Genomic DNA, 24462 nt, shown 5'->3' with positions numbered 1-24462 from the left:
CTTCTCCCCTCCCCCGGCCCGCCCGTCACCTGGCGTGGGCGCTCCGCAGGGACTCGATGAGGCGCTGCTTCTGCTGCTGGAGGCTGGTGAGGCCGGCGGGGGCCCCGGCTGCGGAGGAGGCGGCGCTCTTGCCGAGGGGGAAGAGCCAGCTCATCCTCCTGGGGGCCCGGGGCCGATCGGGGCCCTCTGACAGCAGGCTCGAGCCGGGGAGAGGGGGCCGGGCCGGCCTGCTGCTTCTCCCAATGCCCTGAGTCGAGCCCGGCCTTCTTCCTAGGGCTGGGGCTGGAGAAAGCAGGGCCGCGCGTGCTTTGAGCCGGGCGGGCTGCGGGGTCTGGCACGCACAAGCTGTCCGGCCAGCTCGTCCTCCTCCCGCTGCCGCCTGCCGCCTGCCCGTCCGCCCAGCGCTCCCTCCCTTGTCAAACTTCCTTCCGGTCCCGGCGTGGTGCCCCGCCCACCCCGCGGGCGGCGGCGCCGACGCGTGACGTCATCCGCGCGCGCCGCCGACAAGACGTACGCAGCGCGCCGCCTCTCTCCCGCTCCTCATTTTTATTTCCCTCCGCTCGGGGCGAGAGGTGTCTATGGGGCACCCGCCGCCGCCGCCGCCACCGCCGGGTGCTCTCTCTATGGCGAGGAGGAGGAGGAGAAGCGCCAGCTCAGCCGCTCAAGTAGATCCGGCGTCTCTGCCTGCCGCACTCCTTCGGGGGGCTGGGGTGGGGGAGAGGGCGCGAAGGGGCGGGCACGGTGAAGCGGGCCCGGGCGGAGGGGGAGGGGAGGGGGCTTGGTCCCGGGGTGGCGCGCAGTGATGACGTAGGGCTTTGTACCTGGGGCTTGGCTGGTGGGACGGAAATTGGGAGGGAGGAGGGCGCGCTGGCCTAGATCCTCTCTCTGCTCCTCATCCTCCCTCTGTACGCAGCCTGCCTTTGGGGGTGTCCTAGTCGGTTGTGGCTCCGGTCCTTGGTGCTCTCTCTGGCTGCACCTCGCGCCGGGGAAGACCCTGGTGGCCCCATGACTCGACTGGCCTCTGTGCTTGTGTGTGTGTGTCCCTCTGCTTTTTCTCGGGGAGCCCCTTCAGGACGCAGATGCTCCATCTCCAGCTGGGAGAAGGCCTCTGTCTGATGCTGGAACTGCAATAAGGGAGAGAGGTGCAGCAAAGCCACGTTCCAACTACTGGGGCTTTTTGCCAGAGCGTGTGGATGTGTGGTGTGTGGAGCGTAGCGGGGAGGGTTTTTGGGGAGAAGGTCCCCCTGGTTCACTTTGGTTTCATTCTGTTCTTAAAGAGCGCTGGAGGAGGTTGCATTTGTAACATTGGCTGCTGGTGGTGGTTCAAAGGCGCGCAAAGGGTGAGGTTGGGGTGGGTGCGAGACCTCCTTTGCCTCTTTTGAGGATTGCCTTTTTTGGGGGGGAGAGGGAGGTTTATTGGTCACACCCAGCAGCGCCCAGGGGCTACTCCTGGCAGAAATCTCTCCTGGCAAGGTCTGGGGACCTTATGGGATGCTGGGATTCGAACCACTGTCCTGCATGCAAGGCAAACACCTTACCTCCATGCTACCCCCCCCCCCCATTGCCTTAATTTAAAAAAGTTTTTTGGGAGTGATAGCACAGCAAGTTTTTGTATGAAAGACGACAGATGGAACATGTGGGATTTCCTGACCTAGAATCCAAATGTTGGTCTGTATTGGTACCAACTATAACCTGTGTCTTTGGCCCTGAAACGTGAGATGTGTGTGCTAGTCAGGAAAATTGCTGTGATTTCTAGAAAATTAGAAATGACTTTAAAATTACTTATTCATTTTCTTGTTCTATATCAGACTCTTCCACCAGCACCAGCACCAGCACCACCAGCACCACCACCACCCTTAAATTGGCGTGGAGATGAACCCAGATCTCATGCTTTCAAGTCTTAAATTTTTTACCATAAAGCCACATCCTAGACACTGCAGTTAACGTAGATCCCAGTCATTTCTGCTACTGTATGCTACTATGTTTCAGAAATCATATGATTTCAATAGATCTTGCATTTACTCAGAGTTCCAAAGTGGAAGGGGCTGAAATAAGCCAGTTCTTTTTTTTTTTTTGTTTTTTGGGCCACACCCGGTGGTGCTCAGAGATTACTCCTGGCTGTCTGCTCAGAAATAGCTCCTGGCAGGCACGGGGGACCATATGGGACACCGGGATTCGAACCAACCACCTTTGGTCCTGGATCGGCTGCTTGCAAGGCAAACGCCGCTGTACTATCTCTCCCGGCCCATAAGCCAGTTCTTTAAAAAAAAAAAAAAAAAAAAAAGCTTTCTGAAACAGTAGCACTCAAGGGTTACTCCTGGCTCTGCTCTCTTACTCTAAGCAGGCTGGGGAAGTGAGCCATATGGGATGCTAGGAATCCTGCAGGGCAAATGCCCTAACAGCTAGCTGTGCTAGCTGGCCTCATATTTTGAATATTCTAGTAAATCATAAAGGCAGATACTACCTTTTACCTAGTTCACATCTCATTTGTCTTCTTTTTTTTTTTTTTTTTTACTTTTATCCGCAAGTGCATTTCTTTTTATCAGTAAGTTGAATTTAGAGCAGTCTATAATTAATTGAGACTATTTTCAAATGCTTTGTATGGGATCCTGGAGATAGGTGAAGAGTAAAGCATGTGCTTAGCGAGTATGGAGAACCCCCAGCAACACTAGATAATGCCCTATTTTAAAAATGATTTTATGCACCTATGAAAAGCACTATGTTTTTTACATTGATATTAGAATCAGCAACTACTTTTCTCCCCTACTGATTTGTGTGTGGTTTTTTTTTTTTTTAAATGAATCAAGGACTTTTTAAGTTTCTGTCAACTCATTTACTTTATGATTTCTTATATGACTGGTTTTTATTTTGACAGGTACACAAATAAAGGATAACGTATTTTATGAAACAAATCTTTGATCAAGTTAACATTTTGATGCTTGGCATCTAGACTCCCTTGTGCCCTCACTATGCCAGCAGCAACTGTAGATCATAGCCAAAGAATTTGTGAAGTATGGGCTTGCAACCTGGATGAAGAGATGAAGAAAATCCGTCAGGTTATTCGAAAATACAATTATGTTGCTATGGTATGCTTTACCAAATCTTTGATTGCTATTTTTGATTTGTTTTCTTCTAAAAGAGGGGGAAGGGGGATTTAATTCAATTTTCTAGTTCGTTTTCTTTTTTTCAAGTTACTTTAAAAAGGAAGGCTTTGTCGAGATCTTCCAGCAGAACACCAATTTAAAATTACCTGTAGTTTTCCAAATTGGGTTTATTGCTCATTGTACTGATTGACAGTGTACCATTGGGAACCATGAAGCTTTTGAGTAAAAGTATTAAAAGCAGAGATAGCTCAGAGAGCCTGGAGTATCATATTCCTGGCATCACGTTCTCTTTCTTTCACACACACAAACTCACTCAACTCACTCACTCACTCACTCACTCACTCACTCACTCACTCACTCACTCACTTACTCACTCACTCACTCACTCACTCACTCTCACACCCTCATTACACAAAAAGATAATGAAAAGCACTTAAAAGATTTGGACTTAAGCTAGTGATTTGATCTTAGGGATAGATTAAGGGAGCAAGCCTTGACTGGTGATACTGCTTTAGGGGGGGCACCACTGGCTTGATACTCGGCCTTATTGCTGATATTTAATTTAGGAAAATCATTAAGTTGGGCCATACTTGGTGGTGCTCGGGGACCATATGGGATGCCAGGGACCAAACCTGAGTCTATTGAATGCAAGGCAAATGCCCTACCCGCTCTACTATCTCTTCAGCCTGTCATTAAGTTTTATGATTCTAAAAGGAATTGCTGTTTTTAGTTCAGATAAATTTGCAATAGAATATAAATGTTTAGACTCTTATCCACAATTTGATTTGTGTCAACATTTGTTTTTGGCATTGTGGGTTATAGTTTTGACCTCTTAGTAAATAATGAGTCATAAAACTTTTTTTTATAGGACACAGAGTTTCCAGGTGTTGTTGCAAGACCCATTGGAGAATTCAGGAGCAATGCCGACTATCAATACCAACTATTGCGCTGCAATGTAGACTTGTTAAAGATAATTCAGCTAGGACTGACTTTTATGAATGAGCAAGGAGAATACCCTCCAGGAACTTCAACTTGGCAGTTTAATTTTAAATTTAATTTGACGTAAGTAGGAATTAAATATAATTCAAACTTTCATCTTTATTTTAGGAATTGGATTCCCTGAATTATATGAAATTCTAATTGAATTTTGGTACCTTTGCCTTATAAATATAAAAAATGAAAACATTTTTGGTTTTGTAAAAGTCATACTTTCCAGTTAGCATCTTAAAATTAGAATTAAAATATTTTTGTTTTGTTTCACAATGAAAAGAAAATATATCCTTTTGAAATTGACTAAAACTAGAAGAAAATTTCATATTTTATATTTACATCATAATATTGCATTCTCCGATATTCTAGTGTTTGTGTAATGAAGTCTAACTTAATTTTTAAAGGCGTTTTAGTGTTCTACTCAGTCAAGCTTAAGCTCTTTCAGTAATGGACTCTTTAAAATTTGATGAAAAATAAAAGTATATTTCTCTTTTTGTTTTTGGGTTTGGGGGCCACACCTAGTATGCTTAGGTGTTACTTCTGGCTTTGAACTCAGGAATCATTTCTGGCAAGGTGTAGGGTCCATGTAGGATGCCAGGGAAATTGAATCTAGGTTGACTGTGTGCAAGTCAATTGCCCTACCCACTATACAAAATATCTATCATTTTTATTTTTATTTAATTTTTTGGTTTGAGGCCATACCCGACAGCAATCAGGGGTTGCTTCTGGGCTCAGAAATCATTCCTGGCAGGCTCTGGGGACCATATGGGTTGCTGGGAATTGAACCCAATTCCATCCCAGATGACCATGTGCAAGGCAAACTCCCTACTGCTGTGCTATCACTCCAGCCTAGTCATCATGTTTTTTTTGGGGAGGTGGGGTGACACCTGGCAGTGCTCAGGGGTTATTCCTGGCTCCACGCTCAGAAATCACTCCTGGCAGGCTCGGGGGACCATATGGGATGCTGGGATTTGAACCAATGTCCTTCTGCATAAAAGGCAAACGCCTTACCTCATTGCTATCTCTCTGGCCCCCTGGTTATCATTTTTAAACTGAGCATAACCTTTGTACATCTCAGAAACACTGAAAATTGCCTTTTTTTAAAAAAAATAATCTTTTTAAACCAATAGTTTTATTTGTTTTATATTAATTTTTTCAGACTAATCTTTGAAACATTGTTTTTTACTAAGATACTTCTGTAATCTCAATACATGAGTAGGAGTTGACTGATTGTCTCTCTTTTGGTACAATCAGCAGTTTGCTTTTCTTTGTTTTTGTAACAACTGTTTTGGTAGAATGAATTTTTTTCTTATCCAGAGAAGGCTCCTGTAATTTTCTAACCAAGGTTTGCTATAGTTGAAACCATTACTACCTTGGGAGATGTTTAAGGAAAAGAATAGAATGAAAAGATTAAGTAGAAAACTAGGTCAGTTAAAAGATCAAAAGGGTACTGACTGATGTAGGTAGAGGCATGAACAGAATGCCAGATATTTTGAAGAAACATGGAGATTGGCTTTGCATTAAGAGACTAGAATGAGTGTGTCAGCTATTGTGCTGCATACCAGAAATGGGTTTGTGAAAGGTTTGAGTCATGGTAGAACTGTTAGAGGATTCTTTCTAAATTGAAAATAGAATTTATACAGAAAAGTTAAGTGGAATATTGGTCAGGTGTCCAGCTAAGAGAGCTGTGGATAGAATTCAGTTAACAAATCAAAGCTAATGAGATGAATTGGGGGTTATGGGGGTTGGGTTACACCCAGCAATGCTCAGGCTGGTGCTAAGGGGATCACATAGGATGCTATACTGGGATCAAACCCTGGTCAGCTGTATGCAAGGCAAATGCCCTACCCATTGAACTTTTTCTCTGTTCTCTAATTATTGGGGTCAGGGGCACAACCGCCAGTGCTCAGATGTGACTGCACTCAAGAATCACTCTTGGTGGGTACAGGAGGACCATATGGGATGCCGAATATCAAACCCAGGTCATATGTTTATAAGGTATATACCCTCCTGCTGTACTGTCCCTGTAGCCCCTAAAATTTTTAAGTTAGCAGTTTTGTTTATTGCAGTAATGACTGATAACTTCACAGACTCTTTTTGGTGGGAGGTGTTGTTTTTGTGGGGGTCCCTCATGGCAATGTTTGGTTTCTTGGCAGTTCAGTGTGGGACCTGAGGGTGAAGGTTGTTGCTGTGTTCCTGGAGATTACTTATGCCACCCAAACAGTCCTGGGCAGCTGTCAGCGACCTGTGTCAGCTTCATATAAATCATATGTCCTAATTAACCCCTGTAAATACCTTCCCAGTCCCTTCACAGAATCATTTTAGTAGGATAATAGGATTATAGAGGATCAAGGATTCTTAAGAGAAAGAAAGCTGATAATTTCCTTCAAGAAAAAAGGCAGTGGAAAGGAACTTGAGAGACAGAATTATAGGAGAAGAGAAAACAAATGATGGTTTATGTTTTACAAATACTGTATGGGTATTCAAAGGTTAAAGGTTATTTGTCAGTTGTGAGAGTTGCAGGCTGTTCAGGTTTAGAATATACACCAGACAAGTCATCTGAAAAGTAGCTGAAATACCCTTTATAGCAGCAGTTGTAATTAGGGATAAGGAGATCTATCTTCAAACCAAAACCAAAACAAAACAAAACAAAACAAAACAAAAAACGATTATAAGGGCTTGTGGTGTGCATGTTTTTCATTTAGCCCACCTTGGTTTGATCCCTTATACCCCCCGTAGTCCCCAACCCTGCCAGAAGTAATCTGTGAGCATAGAGTCAGGAGGAAGCTAAAATCTGGGTCCCACCAGGTGTGATCCAAACCCTAAAAGATAAAAAATAATAATAAAAGAGATCATAATGTAAGTAAACATAAAAATAGATCTATGCTGAAGATCTGCTTTGTAAAACATTTGTGTAGTGAGACCATTAGCTTAAGTTGTGATAGCAGTGTTTTTTTTATCTTTTAAGAGATCCAAAATTATTAATATTTGATGCTTAGATAAATTGTGAAAAAATAGTGCTAACTAGAAGTAGATTGTAGATTGCAGTTTTATCTTGTATATCTTTATAATAAATAGATACTTGCCATTTTGATAGCTTTTGCCAAGCTATGCCAAAAATTGAGCAAAAATGTGGGGAAAAGGCCTTATTAAAACCAAATAATAGTTTCATTGTTAATAGGTTAAGAGGGAATGAATATTTGATATTCCAGAAATGCTTTTGTTTCCAAAAGAATTTAAGTTGAGTAAAGGATAAGGGGAAAGAAGAGGCTTGAAAAAGTTAATATTATTAGTAGGTGCCAGAGAAATAGTACAGAGGTTAAAGTGTTTACCTTACTGCAGCCAACCCTGCTTTGACTCTCAGTACCACTTGTCTCCAATACCTCTGGGAATAGAAAACTTTTAGTGTTTGTAGAAAAGGTAGAAGAAATCTTAGATTTGTTAGAATGTCTGTTCATTTCATTGTGTTAACAGTTCAAAAGTTTTGTTACTGACTATTCAGTGTGAATTAACTAATGAAGTTACTTTGTTGGCCATAAAGTAGAAGCTGCTGAGGATTGTATTTAATCTCATCTAGGGAGAGGAAAAAGGAAGTTGAATTTTGAAGAACAGACAGTATGTATAGTTTGGAACTTGAATTTGTGGGAAGTAGAGAAAAGATACTGAGTCAGTGCCAAACCCGAAGAGGGATATATTATCTGTCTTCCTCACTGTCTCTGAATTGGAGAAATTACAAATGATTGTAACTGTATAGGGGAAAAAAGATAGAGGAAGAATAAAGGCTTCAGAGAGTTAGTTGATTGAAACAATGAGGATGTTAAGGGTAATTTTGCATTATTTCGCAGCAAAGTTAATTTCATGGAGAGAAGTATAGCAACCAAATATTAAATTAGTTGAAATCTCTGACTTTGGAGAGCTAGCACAAGGTAACTGCTTGTCTTGCATGTATTCTGGTTGATCCCTGGCATTGTGTAGGATCCTTCAAGCCCTGCCATGAGTGATCCCTGAATAATTAGGAACAAAACTTTTGAACTGTCAACACAATGAATGAGCAAACATTCTGACAAATCTAAGATCCAGGAGTAAACACTGAGCACTGCCATGTTTTTAAACTTTATTTTGGATATTTGGTTTTCTTAATATTTAATCATTACTGGATAGTGCTCAGCTTATATGGAGGGTTTAGAAAACAATTTGAAAATGATTTTATGCTTTTAATAGAAAAGAACTGGGTGAACAAATACTAGTAATTAGTAGATACTTTTGTATATGGATACCTTGCAATAAGTAAAGGTATTTCAGCTGGTGTCATACATAGTCTAGATATTAGCCTTTTACTAAACATGATTTACAAATATATAAAACATTGGGCTTTCATTGTACTTTAGACCAGAGAGGTAATATTACCTTGCATGTGACTGATGGCCATGATCCTGGTTCAAATCCTCGGCACCACATAAGGTCCCTTGAGCATCACCAGTGATCATTCTTTAGCATTGAGCTAAGAATAGTTCCTGAGCTCTGCTGGGAGTGGCCCAGAAGCTCTCCCCATCCCACACTCTTCTCTCACCACAACACATAGTTTTTCTTTTTGGAGAAATCATAACAGACCTAAACCATACAGTATGGTTGAGCATTTAAATTGTGATTTATTTTATTCTTTTGGTCAACCCTAGCCACTCTTGAGTTACTTCTGGCTCCGTGCTCAGAAATCACCCCAGCAGGCTCGGGGGACCATATGGGATGCCAGGAATCGAACAACCATCTGTCTCTGGGTTGACCATGTACAAAGCAAACGCCCTACCACTATGCTGTCTTTCCAGCCCCTACATTGTCTGATTTTTTTTTGTTTGTTTTTTATACATGGCAGTGTTGTGTTGTTCAGTGCTAGGGATGCTGCTCATCCTGGACTCCTTTACAGCCTTAAGAATGGGACTTAGGAATTCATATTTTTTTAAAGCTCTATGGGTAGTTTGGTAAAGACTGACTTGAATATTACATCCTTCACTGTTATACCCCATAATTATCATCGTGTACTAAAACACTAACAAAAGGCATTGGCCTCCTGAAGCAAAGGTTCTGATCTGAACAATAAACTAAAATAAAAGTAAAGCTAACATGGATCAGATAACGTGAGAATGAAGAAATAATTTCTTCTGCCTTTGGATAGTTTATAAAGGGCACCTCACAATGTCAGCGTTAGGACATAATGAATAAAATTCTAATGACCAAAAAAGTACGTATCTTTTTTTTATTTTTTCAAAAAGTACATATCTTACATAATAAGGCCAGAAGTACTTTTTATTTATATATTTTTGGTTTTTGGGCCACACGGTGACGCTCGGGCTACTATGTGCTCAGAAATCGCTCCTAGCTTGGGAAGCGTGAATCCATCCTAGACAGCCACATCCAAGGCAAACGCCCTACTGCTGTGCTGTCTCTCTGGCCCCTTTCCAGAGCAAATTTTGATGATTGTTGTTGGGTTTTTTTGTTTTTGTTTTTGTTTGTTTGTGAGTTAACCCATACCCAGTGGCACTTGGTTATTTCTGGCTCTGCACTCAGAAATTGCTCCTGGCAGGCTCGGGACCATATGGGATGCTGCATATCATACCCAGGTATGTCCCTAGTTGGCCATATATGCAAGGCAAATGCCCTACCTCTATTGTTGGTTTTCGATTTTGGGGCAACAGTTGGTGGTTATCAGGACTTACTCCTGACTCTGCTCAGGGATCACTCCTGGTGGGAAATGGGAGACCATCTGGGGGAGGGGAGGTACTGGGGATCAAAACTGGGTCAGGCAAGTACCTAGTTGTTGAATCATCTCTTCAGGTCTTCATTTACTTTTCATATAATCATTGGTTTTTATTTTTATTTAAATTTTTTGGGTTTTGGGCCACATCTGGTGATGCTCAGGGGTTACTCCTGGCTATGTGCTCAGAAATCACTCCATATGGGACACAGGGAGATCGAACCTCAGGTCAGTCCTAGGTGAGCTGCTTGCAAGGCAAGGCAAGTGCCCTACCACTTCATCACTTCTCTGGCCCCCCCATTTTTATTATTTTTCAAAGATACTGGAATCAAATTGGCTTCTAGAAAATAGACCTTAGAAACTTCCTCACCCAAGGGAAATATTCCTTTGATTATTTTACTTTTCAGAAAAATTTTAATAGAATTGTTTGGCTAACTCTTACAATCTAGAATTCTTAAAATATAAAAAGCAAAAATCCAATGAAAAATTCAAAAAGTGTCCTTCATTTATTTTCAGAAGCATTTATTCTTTTGATCATTCTTTTTTTTTTTTTTTTTTTGGGTCACACCCAGCAGTGCTCAGGGGTTATTCCTGGCCCCAGGCTCAGAAATTGCTCCTGGTAGGCACGAGGGACCATATGGGGCGCCGGGATTCGAACCGATGACCTCCTGCATGAAAGGCAAATGCCTTACCTTCATGCTATCTCTCCGGCCCCTGATCATTCTTTTGACATAATATTTGCTTAGATATTGGTAGTGGTTATCTTCTTGGCTTAAATAAAAACTTTAAGTATTGGTTTATTAGTTTCCTGCCTTGAGTTTTGTGCAAAGACAGCCTTACAAGATTAAGATTTTCAGAAGCCAAAATCAGTCCTGCTAATATATATATTTCATCCTTTATTTTAGATAGTTGACTGTTGATTGGAATAGTAGTTTCCTGTGCCACATCACATCCTTTCTACTTGGTTCTCCCCCCCCCACCCCCCCCGTACCCCCCGCCCCTTAACACCAAGCACGAGAAATAAACAGATGCTCTTCCATCACCAGCTACAGCTGCATTGGGCAACATTCAAATGGGGTATTGACACTAAAAGCCCCTGAAAAGAATGTGGTTACTTTGTTCTGGTATCCCCTTTATAGAAGTCCCCTTCACCAACATATTTGACTTATAGAAGGTTGATGAAATTGAGTTAATAGTAAAGATTAAATATCACCATTAGAGTTTGTGAATTACTGTTTTCTGTATGAACACTTGAAATCATGACTTTAAATTGTATTTTTCTGGCCAGGAACATGAGACATTTGAACAGTTCAACCTATAGTTATAAATGTTATAGTTGTAAATGGGAGGAAAAAACTTTTTTTTTTTTCCCCCTCCCCCCTCTCTCTCCCCAGGAAAAAACTTTTTAAGTGTGGCACTGTTAATTATTGTCTTTTTCTCTTGCCAGGGAGGACATGTATGCTCAGGACTCCATAGAACTACTCACAACATCTGGTATCCAGTTTAAAAAACATGAAGAGGAAGGAATTGAAACACAATACTTTGCAGAACTTCTTATGACATCTGGAGTGGTCCTCTGTGAAGGGGTCAAATGGTTATCATTTCATAGGTAAAAGGATGGAATTGAAAATGACACACTGCTGCTTCCCACTCAACGTGGGGTGCTGTTTTAGCAATATCGCATCTCTTCTAGCTCTCAAAAGACTCTTGTTGGCTTGCTTACAGGTTAATTAAGTAAGGGCTGTGTTACAAATTTGAAGGATAGATGGTGTACTGTAGCAGCTGAGACTTCTGTTTAAATGCATGAGACTTACTGTGTAGGTGCTACTTTTTGCATTGTGCAAGGGGAAAACTAGAACACATGCCATTCTTGTGTTCTTCCACTTGAGCCATGTGACCAGCTCCTAAATGAGTTAAATGTTTTTTATGTCTAAGTTTCTTCTTGCTTTAGATTTTTCAACTCTGAAAAATCACTAGAGTGATTCTAGTTGAGATGGCAAATGTTGATTTAGTAATGAGCAGAACTTATTAAATTTGGAGATACTAGTTAAGACTTTTTTTGTTTTGTTTTACTTTGGGGCCACACCCCTAGCCCTAAGGGATCACTTCTGAAGGACTCTGGAGACTGTGGGTTGGGGGCTGAGTTTGTTGTACTTTGGGGCCACATTTGTCAGTGCTTAGGGGTAACTTCTGTCTCTGCACTCAGGAATCACTTGTGGCATTGCTAAGGGGACCATATGGGATACTAGGGATTGAACTTGGACCTGCCTGGTACAGAGCAAGTGCTTTATGAGCAAGACTTTGTCTTCAGCCACTTCTTTATGTTTTGACATATTTCTAGTAAAAACTATGAAATTTGCAAATCCTAATTTATATTAGATAGATTTGTACTATACTGTTATATTAGGTAGGTAGTAAATTTGCCAGCTACGACTGATTTAATGGTTCTTTTGTTCATTCTTTATATTTTGGTATTCTTTTTTTTTTTTTTTTTTTTTTTGGTTTCTTGGTCACATCCAGTGGCACTCGGGTTATTCCTGGCTCTGCACTCAGAAATCACTCCTGGGAGGCACGGGGGACCATACGGGATGCTGCTGATGCCAGTCCTGGTTTGGCCACTTGCATGGCAAATGCCCTACCACTGTGCTATCTCTCCAGTCCCTATATTTTTGATATTCTGTAGTGATCTCTATTGGTAAAATTTTGTTTTTTAAAATTAGAATTAAATTTTTGAACTGTAAAATTTTTATTTTTATACTTCCCAGAATGATACATAATATCTAGCCATTTAGGGGCCAGATTGATAGCACAGCAGTACAGCTTTTGCCTTGCACATGGCCAAAACAGGACAGACCCTGGTTCGAATCCCGGCATCCCATATGGTCTCCTAGCCTGCCAGAAGCGACTTCTGAGCGCAGAGCCAGGAATAACTCCTGTGCGCCACCAAGTGTGACCCAAAAACAGACAAAACCCCAAGCCAGTTAGTATTTATCCAGTTCCACTCTTGCAAAACAAAACAAAAAACCCAAGCCATTCAGTATCTTGTGCAATAAAGGAAAGATATTTTAAAGGTCTTTAGGTATTTTGTGTGTTTAGGCCATGCCAAGCCTCTCTCAGGGGCTACTCTGGATTCAATGTGTAAGTCCCTCCCAGGGTACTTAGAAGATCATGTACTAGGAATGGGCCTGCAAAGTATGCTTTGAGCCAGATTCTTGATGTTTTGCTAGCATGCATAAACAATATATATGGTTTTTGTTTGGGAGGGGTTGGGATATACCCGGTAGTGCTCAGGGTTCTGCTTAGGAATGCTTCTCTGGGTTTCCATGTGTGTTAGTGGTATTTGAACCTGGGTTGGCTGCATGGGGAGTGTGTGTGTGGGGCGGTTGTCTCAGCCCCTGTACTCTTATCTCTCTGGTCCTCAAAGCAATATATACACTTTAATAAGAATGTAAGAAATATCTGTGAGGGCCAGAGCGATAGCGGAGTGGTAGGACGTTTGCCTTGCATGTGGCTGATCCAGGATCGACCTCAGTTTGATCCCTGGCGTCCCATCTGGTACCCCGAGCCAGGAGTAATTTCTGAGCACATAGCCAGGAGTAACCCCTGAGTGTTACCGGGTGTGACCAAAAACCAAAAAAATAAAAATAAAAAAATAAAAATTTGGGAATTGGAGAGGAGGGTATTTTGTGAGAGACTTTTGGAGACATTGACAGGCAAAAGACAGTATGTAATTGTAGCACTGGAGTTTAGTGCAGAGAGCTGAGGAAAGAGTCAACTAATGAGCAATAACACATGTCTACTTGAGAGTGTGTGTTTGCATTTCATTTCAACAATGTTTCTCAAGTGGGCAGTTCTGTCCTTCCCTCAGCCCACCCCAGAGACATTGGAATAGTTCAGGAGTACGATTGTAGTCCTAGTGCAATCAGGGGTACATTCTGTTTGTTGCTTAGAGACATAAATCAGGGCCTCTGAGTAATTCATTTTACTGAATAGGGTCTGATTACTTTTTTTCCATTGGTGTTTGGAGTCATACCCAGCAGTGCTCAGTATTACTTTTGGCTGTGTCCTCAGAGACCACTCCTTGTGGGTGTTGGAGGACCATCTGAAATGCCAGATATCAAAACCAGGTGTGCCATTTGCAAACAACTAACTGACCTCTGTAATGTTTCTCCAGCCCCTACCTTCATTTCCTTCATGTGCCTTATTGCTATTATGAGACAGGAAAATATTCATGTGTGAGCCACAGGTGATATGCACTGGCATCAATGTTTAAGACAAGTGAAAATTTCTAAGAGAATTGCTCTTTAAATTTTGAACTGGGTGGCCTTTTTATGTAAAAGATGAGGGAGAACTGTATTACTTTTGCTATATTCTTGCTCCTTTTGACAGTTTTCTTTAAGTTTACATGTGACTCTCCATTTTTGTAAATACTTCTATTTTCTTTTTTTTTTTTTTTTTGGTTTTTGGGCCACACCCGTTTGACGCTCAGGGGTTACTCCTGGCTATGCGCTCAGAAATCGTACCTGGCTTGGGGGGACCATATGGGACACCGGGGGATCGAACCGCGGTCCGTCCTATGCTAGCGCTTGCAAGGCAGACACCTTACCTCTAGTGCCACCTTCCCGGCCCCAAATACTTCTATTTTTATATAGAACTATTTTATATATATGAGTAGTTTGGCACAGGGATTCTTTATTCAAAAAACAGTTTAGTGACTATCAACTTAATAAAGATCTGTATAGTAGGGGCCAGAGTGATAGTACAATGAGTAGGCCATTTGCCTGGAACATGACTTCAGTTCGACTCCCAGTATCCAACCCGTATGATTCGATGAGCACCACCAGGAATGATTCCTGAGTACAGAGCAAGGACTAACCCCTGAATATCACTGGATGTGGTTCCAAAGCCCCCTTTCCCCAAGAACACCCCAATAAAACCAGATTTGTATTTTTGGATGATATAATGACTAGTTCTTAATATCATGTAGAAGTTGTTATTTCAGAGCTCTACAGTCATAGTACAGTGGATAGGGAGCTTACTTTGCATTTCGCAATTCGGGTTTGATCCCTAGCATCCTATATGGTTCCCCAAAGTTAACTAGGAGTGATCCACATGAGTAGACTTAGTAAACCCTGAGCAGAGCTGGGTATAACCCTGAAGTAATAAAATATGTTTTTCTCTGTTCTCATGCACTAGGGACTTGGGGGCTAGGGATTCTTTTTTTTTTTTTTTTTTTTTTTTTGCTTAAGTTAATTATTGTATCAGAAAACATTTGCATTTTATGGTATTTACATATCTCTCATATTCTTTTAACACTTCGTAGTGGTTATGACTTTGGCTATTTAATCAAAATCCTGACCAACTCTAACTTGCCTGAAGAAGAACTTGACTTCTTTGAGATTCTACGATTGTTTTTTCCAGTCATTTATGATGTGAAGTACCTCATGAAGAGCTGCAAAAATCTAAAAGTAAGACCTCAAGTGACTTTTAGGATTAACCCACTACTCAGATAAGTAACTAACGTAAGATTCTAGAATTGGATGCTGATTTAAATGATTTATCTTAGGTATATAGTATAGTTTGGATCACTTGATTTTTTTCTTTTATATAAATAGTGGAAAGGAAATTGTTTTCTTAAGCTCCAGTGGATGCTGGTAGAAGAAATTTTCAACAAAATTCAACCAAGATATAGGGTTTTGTCATTGGTTACCAGATTGCAAAATCATAAGCCAACAGAGAAACCTGAGTGCTGGGCCCGGAGAAATAGCACGGCGGCATTTGCTTTGTAAGCAGCCGATCCAGGACCTAAGATGGTTGGTTCAAATCCCGGTGTCCCATATGGTCCCCCATGCCTGCCAGGAGCTATTTCTGAGCAGACAGCCAGGAGTGACCCCTGAGCATCGCCAGGTATGACCTAAAAACCAAAAACCAAAAACCAAAAAAAAAAAAAGAAACATGAGTGCTAAGTAAGTCTCTCAGCAGCACATACTTGGTGCATAATAAAATTGGAGGTGGTATCAACAATACAGATATACTCAGCAAACTTTGTGTCCCCTTCAGCTTCACCTGAGTAATCTCAAAAATTTGAGCTATTAGTACTAAATATATAAGTACTGTTTAGGCAGTAGCTTTTATTCACTGATTAATTTGTACATAATAATTTGTTGCTTCAAACATTAATTTTTTTTTTTTTTTTTTGGTTTTTGGGCCACACCCGGCGTTGCTCAGGGGTTATTCCTGGCTGTCTGCTCAGAAATAGCTCCTGGCAGGCATGGGGGAACCATATGGGACACCGGGATTCGAACCAACCACCTTTGGTCCTGGATCGGCTGCTTGCAAGGCAAATGCTGCTGTGCTATCTCTCCGGGACCATTTTTTTTAAAGTATTGTTTGAGCAGTGCTTATGTTTGACTCCTTGTGGTGCTGAGGATTGTGATCAACTGCTAATTTCACTCCTTACTATCCCTACTATCCATATGACCCCATCAAAAGTAGTTTTTTTGTTTTTGTTTTTTTTTTTTAATTTTTTTGGTTTTTTTTTTTTTTTTTTTTGTGGTGGGAGGGGCACACCCGGTAACACTCAGGGGTTACTCCTGGCTATGCACTCAGAAGTTGCTCCTGGCTTGGGGGACCATATGGGACGCTGGAGGATCAAACCGCAGTTCATCCTAGAATAGCACTGGCAAGGCAGACACCTTACCTCTAGCGCCACCATGCCAGCCCCCAAAAGTAGGTTTTTTTTTTTTGTTTTTTTGTTTTTTGTTTTTCGGGCCACACCCGTTTGATGCTCAGGGGTTATTCCTGGCTAAGCGCTCAGAAATTGCCCCTGGCTTGGGGGGGACCATATGGGACACTGGGGGGATCCAACCGTGGTCCTTCCTTGGCTAGCGCTTGCAAGGCAGACACCTTACCTCTAGCGCCACCTCGCCGGCCCCCAAAAGTAGTTTTTTTTAACATGAAAAATGTTTATTATCACTTATCTTTAGGGAAATCCAAATCAAGACAACAATGAAATATCATCTTACACCAATGAGAATGGCACATATTAAAAAGATATGGAACAATTTGTGTTAGCAGGCATGTGGTGAGAAAGGAAAAAAATATGGAACGCTTCACGAATTTGCGTGTCATCCTTGCGCAGGGGCCATGCTAATCTCTGTATCATTCCAATTTTAGTATATGTGCTGCCGAAGCGAGCACCAAAAGTAGTTTTTTAATAAGGAAATTGGCTCCTTTATTTTGAGAGTGATGATGATGATGCAGACTCATAAGTTAGTAATGAATTCTTTTTTTTTTGTTTTTGGGCCACACCCGGTGACGCTCACGGGTTACTCCTAGATATGCGCTCAGAAGTCGCTCCTGGCTTGGGGGACCATATGGGACACCGGGGGATCGAACCGCGGTCCGTCCAAGGCTAGCACAGGCAAGGCAGGCACCTTACCTCTAGCGCCACCGCCCGGACCCAGTAATGAATTCTTATAGATTTGGTGTTACAGATTGGTAGAAAACTTTATGGAGTATAGTTAGCTTTTGTAATAGACACACTTTGAATGTGTTTGATAATTGCTACCCTATGTATTTCCGGTCTTGTGTATGATTTTCTTCATATCTTTAAGAAAATTACTTGCTTGTTAGTTGCTTAAAACTTGTGATGAATGTATATTTTTCCAATTAGGATCTAATTTTCTGTGAAAATTTAGCTGAAACTTAAGTTCTGGCATTCACAAATGTAGAAGTAGATGTTCATATTCTGTCCAGCCATTTTTATTTAAAGGTCATTTGCATTTGGGTCACTGCCTAAACTATGTAATTTTTAACTTCAGGTTAGACGTAACTATTGGTGTTGCAATGTTTTCCTTGTGACAGGCAGTTTTTACATTTCTCCTAGGGTGGTTTACAGGAGGTTGCCGAACAGTTAGAGCTGGAACGAATAGGACCACAACATCAAGCAGGATCTGACTCATTGCTCACAGGAATGGCCTTTTTCAAAATGAGAGAAGTATGAAGACATGAGTGGCTTTTTTTTAGTTGATGGTTAGGTTGAGAACATGAAAAATCTTATGGAAAATGTTTGGGACAATAAGTATTTTAAGTGAAGGTATAATTAGAGGTACTATAGAAGACACTTGTCACTTTTGGGTGAATACTTAAAAATAAGTCATTGGAATTTAATTCAGAAAGAGATTTTAAAAATAGGTTCTTTAGAGACTAAAATTTATGGCATTACCTTAGAAGTGATAAGGCCAATCACATTATTAAGTGATAAAACTGATGCAAGAGAATTCTACCATTCCAACATTGCTAAGTTGGAAACCTCAAGTTTTCTTCCTTTACTCCCAATCAGTCCTACTTCTACCAAGTCAAGAGATTCATGTACGAAGTTTTCCCTGGCATTAAACTCCTGATAAAAATACTATTTTGGGGGGGGGGCACACCCGGCGGTGCTCAGGGGTTACTCCTGGCTGTCTGCTTAGAAATAGCTCCTGGCAGGCACAGGGGACCATATGGGACACCGGGATTCGAACCAACCACCTTTGGTCCTGGATTGGCTGCTTGCAAGGCAAACACTGCTGTGCTATCTCTCCGGGCCCTAAAAATACTATTTTTGTTCATTCCTTTTTTAGTACTTAGAGGGCTATATAGGACTGAGAAACTTACTTTCTCCAAGGACCATTTGGATGTTTCTAGCATCATTTGGGATCATACAGTGCAGGTAGGCAGTCTGCCTGAAGAAGCATCCATGTCTGTCCTATTATACAGATGAGCTGTAAGGATTTGACCTATAGGAATTTTTTTCTTGTCTATTGAGATTTATAGAGACTGAAGTCTGGAGGACTAATATCTGAAATAGTAGTCAAGTCATATTGTGCCTGGCATTTCCCCTTTAAGGCACAGTGTAGGGAAATCAGTAAAGAAATTAGTAACTGATAAGTGAAATTTAGTGGCTGCAAGACACATTTTTAGGTTATGTAATTAACTGATGCTCCAGATATGCTTCACTATAAATTAAAAAAATATATAGATAAATTTAAAAAGGAATAGAATGAGTAGAATAGACTTTGCTTATAAAAATTTTACTTTCTGCAAAATCTTTACTGTGAAGTTCTTTTTTTTTTTTTTTTTTTTTTTTTTTGGTTTTTGGGCCACACTGTGTATGCTTGGGTTACTCCTGGCTTTGTACTCAGAAATCACTCTTGGCTTGGAGGATCATAGGGGATGCCAAGGGATTGAATCAAGGTCTGTCCTAGATCGGCCTTGTGCAAGGCAAACGCCCTTCTACTGTGCTATTGCTCCAGCCTCACACTTTGAAATTCTTTTGAGTATATCTCCTTTACAATTAAAGAATTGATGACTTTTTTTTTTTTTTTTTTTTTTTTTTTTGGTTTTTGGCCCACACCAGGTGGCACTCAGGGGTTACTCCTCACTCTGTGCTCAGAAGTTGCTCCTCACTTTTTGCAGGCTCAGGGCACCATATGGGATGCTAGGGATCCAACCTTGGGTCCTTTGTGGCTAGCAGTGTGCAAGGCAAATGCCCTACCACTGTGCTATCACTCCAGCTCCTATAAGTTGTTTTTTTTTTTGTTTTTTTTTGTTTTTTTTTGCGGGGGAGAGGTCGGGCCACACTCGGTGGCACTTGGGTTTACTCCCGGCTCTGCACTCAGAAATCGATCCTGGCAGGCAGGAGGGACCATACGGGATGTGAGGAATTGAACCTAGATCTGTCCTGAGTAGGCATTTGTAAGGCAAACACCCTACTGCTGTGCTATCACCCTGCCCCAAGAATTGATGACGCTTGGGGCCCGGAGAGATAGCACAGCAGCGTTTGCCTTGCAAGCAGCTGATCCAGGACCAAAGGTGGTTGGTTCGAATCCCGGTGTCCCATATGGTCCACCGTGCCTGCCAGGAGCTATTTCTGAGCAGACAGCCAGGAGTGACCCCTGAGCACAGCCGGGTGTGGCCCAAAAACTAAAAAAAAAAAAAAAAAAAAAAGAATTGATGACTCTTGGGGTATTTTTTTTTGGAGGGGGGGGTCACACCCGGCATCACTCAGGGGTATTCCTGGCTCTACACTCAGAAATCGCTCCTGGCAGGTTCGGGGGACCATATGGGATGCCGGGATTTGAAGCACTGTCCTTTTGCAAGCAAGGCAAATGCCCTACCTCCATGCTATTTCTCCGGCTCCATCTTTTGGGGGAATTTCATAATTTATAGAAATATATTACTAGTCTGTAGAATAATATATTATGGAATTTGGTTCTGTTGCATAGATTTAGAAATAATTATTTTGTATTTCTTTAGAATTATAAAATTTTTTGGACTGTCTTTTTTCTTTTGTTTGTTTTGGGGCCACACTCAGCAGTGCTTTGTGGTTACTCCTGGCTCTCTGGCTCTCTCTCAGGGGACCTTATAGAATGCCAGGGATAGAACCCAGGCCTGTCCTACCTAGGTCACTTCGTGCAAAGCCAACAGTGCCCTACCTCTGTGCCATCACTTTGGCCCCCTGCTTTACATTTTGTAAACAATAGTAGTAGTTTGATTTTTGAACCATAACCAATGGTGCTTAGGGATTATTCATAATTCTGCACTTAGGGATCTCTTCTGGGGATGGCTTAGGCAGGGGTCTCAAACTCGCAGCCCGCGGGCCATTTGTGGCCCTCTGTACAACATTTTGTGGCCCTGCCCTAGAGGAATCTTTTTTGTTTTGTTTTAGTTGTTTGGGTCACACCCCCCAATGTTTAAGGCTTACATTCAAGGATCACCCTGACTTTGCCTCCTGCGGCCCCCAGGTAAATTGAGTTTGAGACCCCTGGCTTAGAGAATAGAGCTATGGGCTGCCATGGTTTGAACATGGATCGGCATTTACAAGGCAAATACCATGCCTGCTATACTATCACTTCAGCCCTGCTCTACATTTTGAAACATGACTACATGCTTTGTTTAATAGTGGATTCTCTCCTGCTCATTCATTATTTTTCTTTGTTTTTTCTGAAGATAGTAACATAGTTGAATAATCAGATTTTAACAGTCTAGAACATGTGTAGGGTTTTGATACTTTAGCCAGTTTAGCTTGCACAGGTACTTAAGGGTTCACTCAGGTTCTCCCCTTCATCCACTGATCATCAGCTGTTTCCATTTGTTCTTAGTATTTAATGTTAAGTTAATGGAATAAAAATGTCTGCCATTTCCTATGCTAACAAGTTTTCATAAAAAGTGTTATGTTAATGGGAAAGACTTGTATACATTTTGGTAGTGTGTTTCTTTGATTTCTTTTAGCCTCTATTCTGAGAAATACCTTCATTGAATTTAAATATGTGGACTTAGAGGAGCACCATAAAAGAGTTGTTAATGTAGTACTTGTATAGCTGAAATATAAATTACTAGTAGTATCTTTTGTTTAAAATTTTCTTTTCTCCCCCCCCCCCCAAATTCCTTTTTAGATGTTCTTTGAAGATCATATTGATGATGCCAAATATTGTGGTCATTTGTATGGCCTTGGCTCTGGTTCATCCTATGTACAGAATGGCACAGGGAATGCATATGAAGAGGAAGCCAGCAAGCAGTCATGACATGAAATAGTCCTTTATTTTTATCTTATTTCAGCTATACACATGCTTGTATATAGGTTTTTATCTCTGGTTGATCCTTTGAACATAGACAATACTTTTTTCTCATAGTCCATTTTATTTTCTAGCGCTCGGTATGACTATTCCTATCTCAGATCTTAATAAATAGAAAAGTATTCAGGTTAAATTTGGCCTTAATATACTTGTTAGCAGGTGTTTGAATGGGAAAATACGTCATACTGAATATTTTGATAAACTATCTACCTGAGCTTGGTTTGTTTTCTCCCCTTTCCTAAATTAACTAGCACTGATTGTAACTTATTCCCCTATTTCATGTCTCCCTTCCATTCTACAGGAGTTTAGATATTGGAGATTGTGGACCATCAATTTTGCACTTTAGAGAGTGATTCCTAACACACATCCTCTGTTTTATTAGAAAACTTGGGCCTTCTTAGCTGGAAAAATGACCATCTGCCAACTAAACACAGTATTTACTTGTTTTTGACCCATGAAATAGCACATGCATGTGCAGACGGTTAATTCACCAAGATTACAAAAGACAAACTACTGAGGAACTTAGTAACTGCTGTTTTCTGTATGTAGTGTTTTAAGCTTTCAAATACATCTAGTGTCTGTCAGTTTCAAAATGGCATGTGCAGGCTGCTCTGTGACTGAACCATTTTTCAAACCAGCTTTACACCCTTCAGGAAAATCCCTTGTGATTGGATGTTGAATAACTGCCAGGAAACTGGTATCCCAGATGTTGAAGCTGCAGTCATAATAGCACACTTCCTTTGATTTATTTTTTGTTCCATCACTGTTAACCTTTATTTTTAAATTCTTCTTTAATTTTATAGCCATACTTATGATGCTCTTGATTTGTTGATTACACAAATCAATTCCATTAAAGTCCAAAGATAATAAGTATTTAGGTATATTTTGTACCAAATTAGAAGACAAAAAGTTGTGCTTTCATAGTAGCAGATTAAAGTAATGGAGAGATTTGGTGCAAAACAACAAAATACAAAAACTATATAGCTATATAAGATGACCTGAGGAGTGTAATGCTTGTTTATTTTTTTGTGTATATCTTTGCAATCTATTTTATATATATTGACAAAAGAGACTGTGAAATATTTAGCCATGCAGGATATGTGACCAGACCAGAGCATGTGTATGAGGACTTTCTGGCAATCATTACCTTTACCCTGAAATGATGGACTGCAAGTTATGATGTGTTATCTACACTTCAATCAGTACATTAGCAAATCTCCAAATGTTAGCCACATTGGTTTTGTTTCTTGTACATTCTCTATTCATGATAGTACAATGCTGTAACTGGGTGGTCCTTTTTGAACATTATTTGCAAAACAGAGGGTATTATTTGTTTTTAAAGCTTTTGTAAATAAAGGCTTCAGAAAAGTTTTCATATATATGTTGATGATTGGTATTTTTTTAAAGAAATATTTATTTGGTGTATTGTTATTGTTTTACTTGGTTTTAATTTGGGCAGTTGAACATAGAACACCATAAATCAATCAGAGCCTCTGTATTTCAGCAGTGTTGGCTTATTTTCTAATACCTCAACTAGATTCTAAGGATTTGTACTTCTACTTTTCAGGAATGCATTTATTCTGAAAGACAAAGTAAATGTATTTGATAGAATTACTGTGATGTCTTTAAAACTAACACATAATTGATTTGATTTTAACCTTTCTATCCTTAAAAGGAATTATGAAAATTGCCTTTTAACAATCTGAATTAACTAACCTTCAATTACTAAATTTTATAACTTGTATTGATTTTGGTTTTTGAGTTTAAAAAGTAGAAATATTTTATATTGTCTGTACAAGGAGCATTATTTCCTTTACTGAATCCAGCTTTTGGGTATAAACATACTAAGCTGATTACTTTTTAGTGTTCCTGAGCCAATTTGAATGTTCTGTTAAATCTTTTACAGCAAAGGTCAGAAACTGGTCTTTAGGCCAAAACCTGCTTGCTTCCTGTTTTTATGGTGAGATGAGGTTGGTACTTATAGTTTTAAAATAATTGGGATAAGGGGGATACAAATAATATTTCCTGGTGTGACAATTCTATGAAATTCAAATTTCAGTGTCCATGAATAAAGTTTTATTGGAATGCAGCCACACTCATTTAATTACTGTCTGTGACTACTTTTATACTCTATTGGGAAAGCTGAATATAGCTCCAGAAACTGCCTGTGAGACTCTCATTTTACTTTTCTACTTGGCGTGCTACAGAAGTGCTCTGGATTTGACTATAGCAGCATTTGGATTGCCACGTTCATCTCAGTAATATTTGGTGACCATTTGATATCCATTGTTAAGACAAGAAACATGCACGATGATGGTGTGGTTTTAAGGCACACTGGGATGCAGATTATGTTCTCAAAAATTTATATTCATATAAAGTGTTTCTTGTGCAACGACACTAATTAAAAAATATATACTGTCTATTGTAACATAACCAGACACTTTCGGCACAATAATCTCAATTCATAGGAAAGCAGTAATTAAATTAAAACGGGTTCTTGGACTGTACAACATAGTTGTGATGTACACATCATATTAAGTACTTTTCTTTGGTTCTTAATGAGTCTCTTGTGATTAGTACTACCCAGCTGTTACTTAGTTTGTGGTGATAGAAGAATTTCTTTTATATATAGTCTGTGAAACTCAGGTGAGAACACTCATTTTAGGTTGCGAAATCAGGATACAATCAGTCATGGAAATCAAGATGTGTTAACCAATGGCGGTGAAAATATACAGAAAAGTGTTTAGTAGGTCAAGTTTAAGGATTTGTGAAAATGCATTGTAGTCTTCTGGAACCTATTTCGCCTAGACTAAACAGTTTCTTTTTTAAAAACAATTAACATTGTTTACTATTGCCTGCTTAAAGACAAAATAGGAAGAGTGAAATTCAAGTGCTTGAGGTATACATATGTATACTCTGCTTCAGTTGATTCTTTGTAACCATTTGAAGTTCATCCATAGTGTCTACTTCCCTAAACATCTTTAAAAGAGCTTTAAAATTT

General features: G+C 40.4%; 2 protein-coding genes and 1 non-coding gene across 4 annotated transcripts in view; 1 reads left to right on the top strand and 2 right to left on the bottom strand.

The window, feature by feature from the left end:
- VPS37A (VPS37A subunit of ESCRT-I) overlaps positions 1-233 on the bottom strand; it is a 28719-nt gene extending 28486 nt beyond the window's left edge. The window contains exon 1 of the mRNA XM_049772371.1: positions 30-233. Within this exon, the coding sequence (XP_049628328.1) occupies positions 30-154 (125 nt within the window). The 5' untranslated portion in view covers positions 155-233. The remainder of the gene's footprint in view (positions 1-29) is intronic.
- A 301-nt stretch (positions 234-534) lies between these two features.
- Positions 535-23550, top strand: CNOT7 (CCR4-NOT transcription complex subunit 7). Of its 2 annotated transcripts, none has more exons than XM_049772400.1 (7): positions 535-665; positions 2876-3086; positions 3973-4166; positions 11291-11452; positions 15167-15311; positions 17732-17842; positions 21282-23550. In XM_049772400.1, exons 2-7 carry the CDS (start codon positions 2970-2972, stop codon positions 21408-21410), a joined length of 858 nt encoding a protein of 285 aa, XP_049628357.1. In that variant the 5' UTR covers positions 535-665; positions 2876-2969; the 3' UTR covers positions 21411-23550. The 2 variants fall into 2 exon arrangements, with proteins under 2 accessions (XP_049628357.1, XP_049628356.1); XM_049772399.1 differs by lacking the exon at positions 535-665 and adding an exon at positions 992-1142.
- Positions 16940-17043, bottom strand: LOC126008477 (U6 spliceosomal RNA). Its single transcript, XR_007495806.1, has one exon. It is a non-coding gene; the product is annotated as a U6 spliceosomal RNA (small nuclear RNA).
- Positions 23551-24462: the final 912 nt, after the last annotated feature.

This window comes from Suncus etruscus, chromosome 4 (assembly GCF_024139225.1).
Source record: "Suncus etruscus isolate mSunEtr1 chromosome 4, mSunEtr1.pri.cur, whole genome shotgun sequence".
Classification (NCBI taxonomy): Eukaryota; Metazoa; Chordata; class Mammalia; order Eulipotyphla; family Soricidae; genus Suncus; species Suncus etruscus.
The sequence above is the reverse complement of the archived record's forward strand: the minus strand, read 5'-3'. Positions and strand labels throughout refer to the sequence as shown.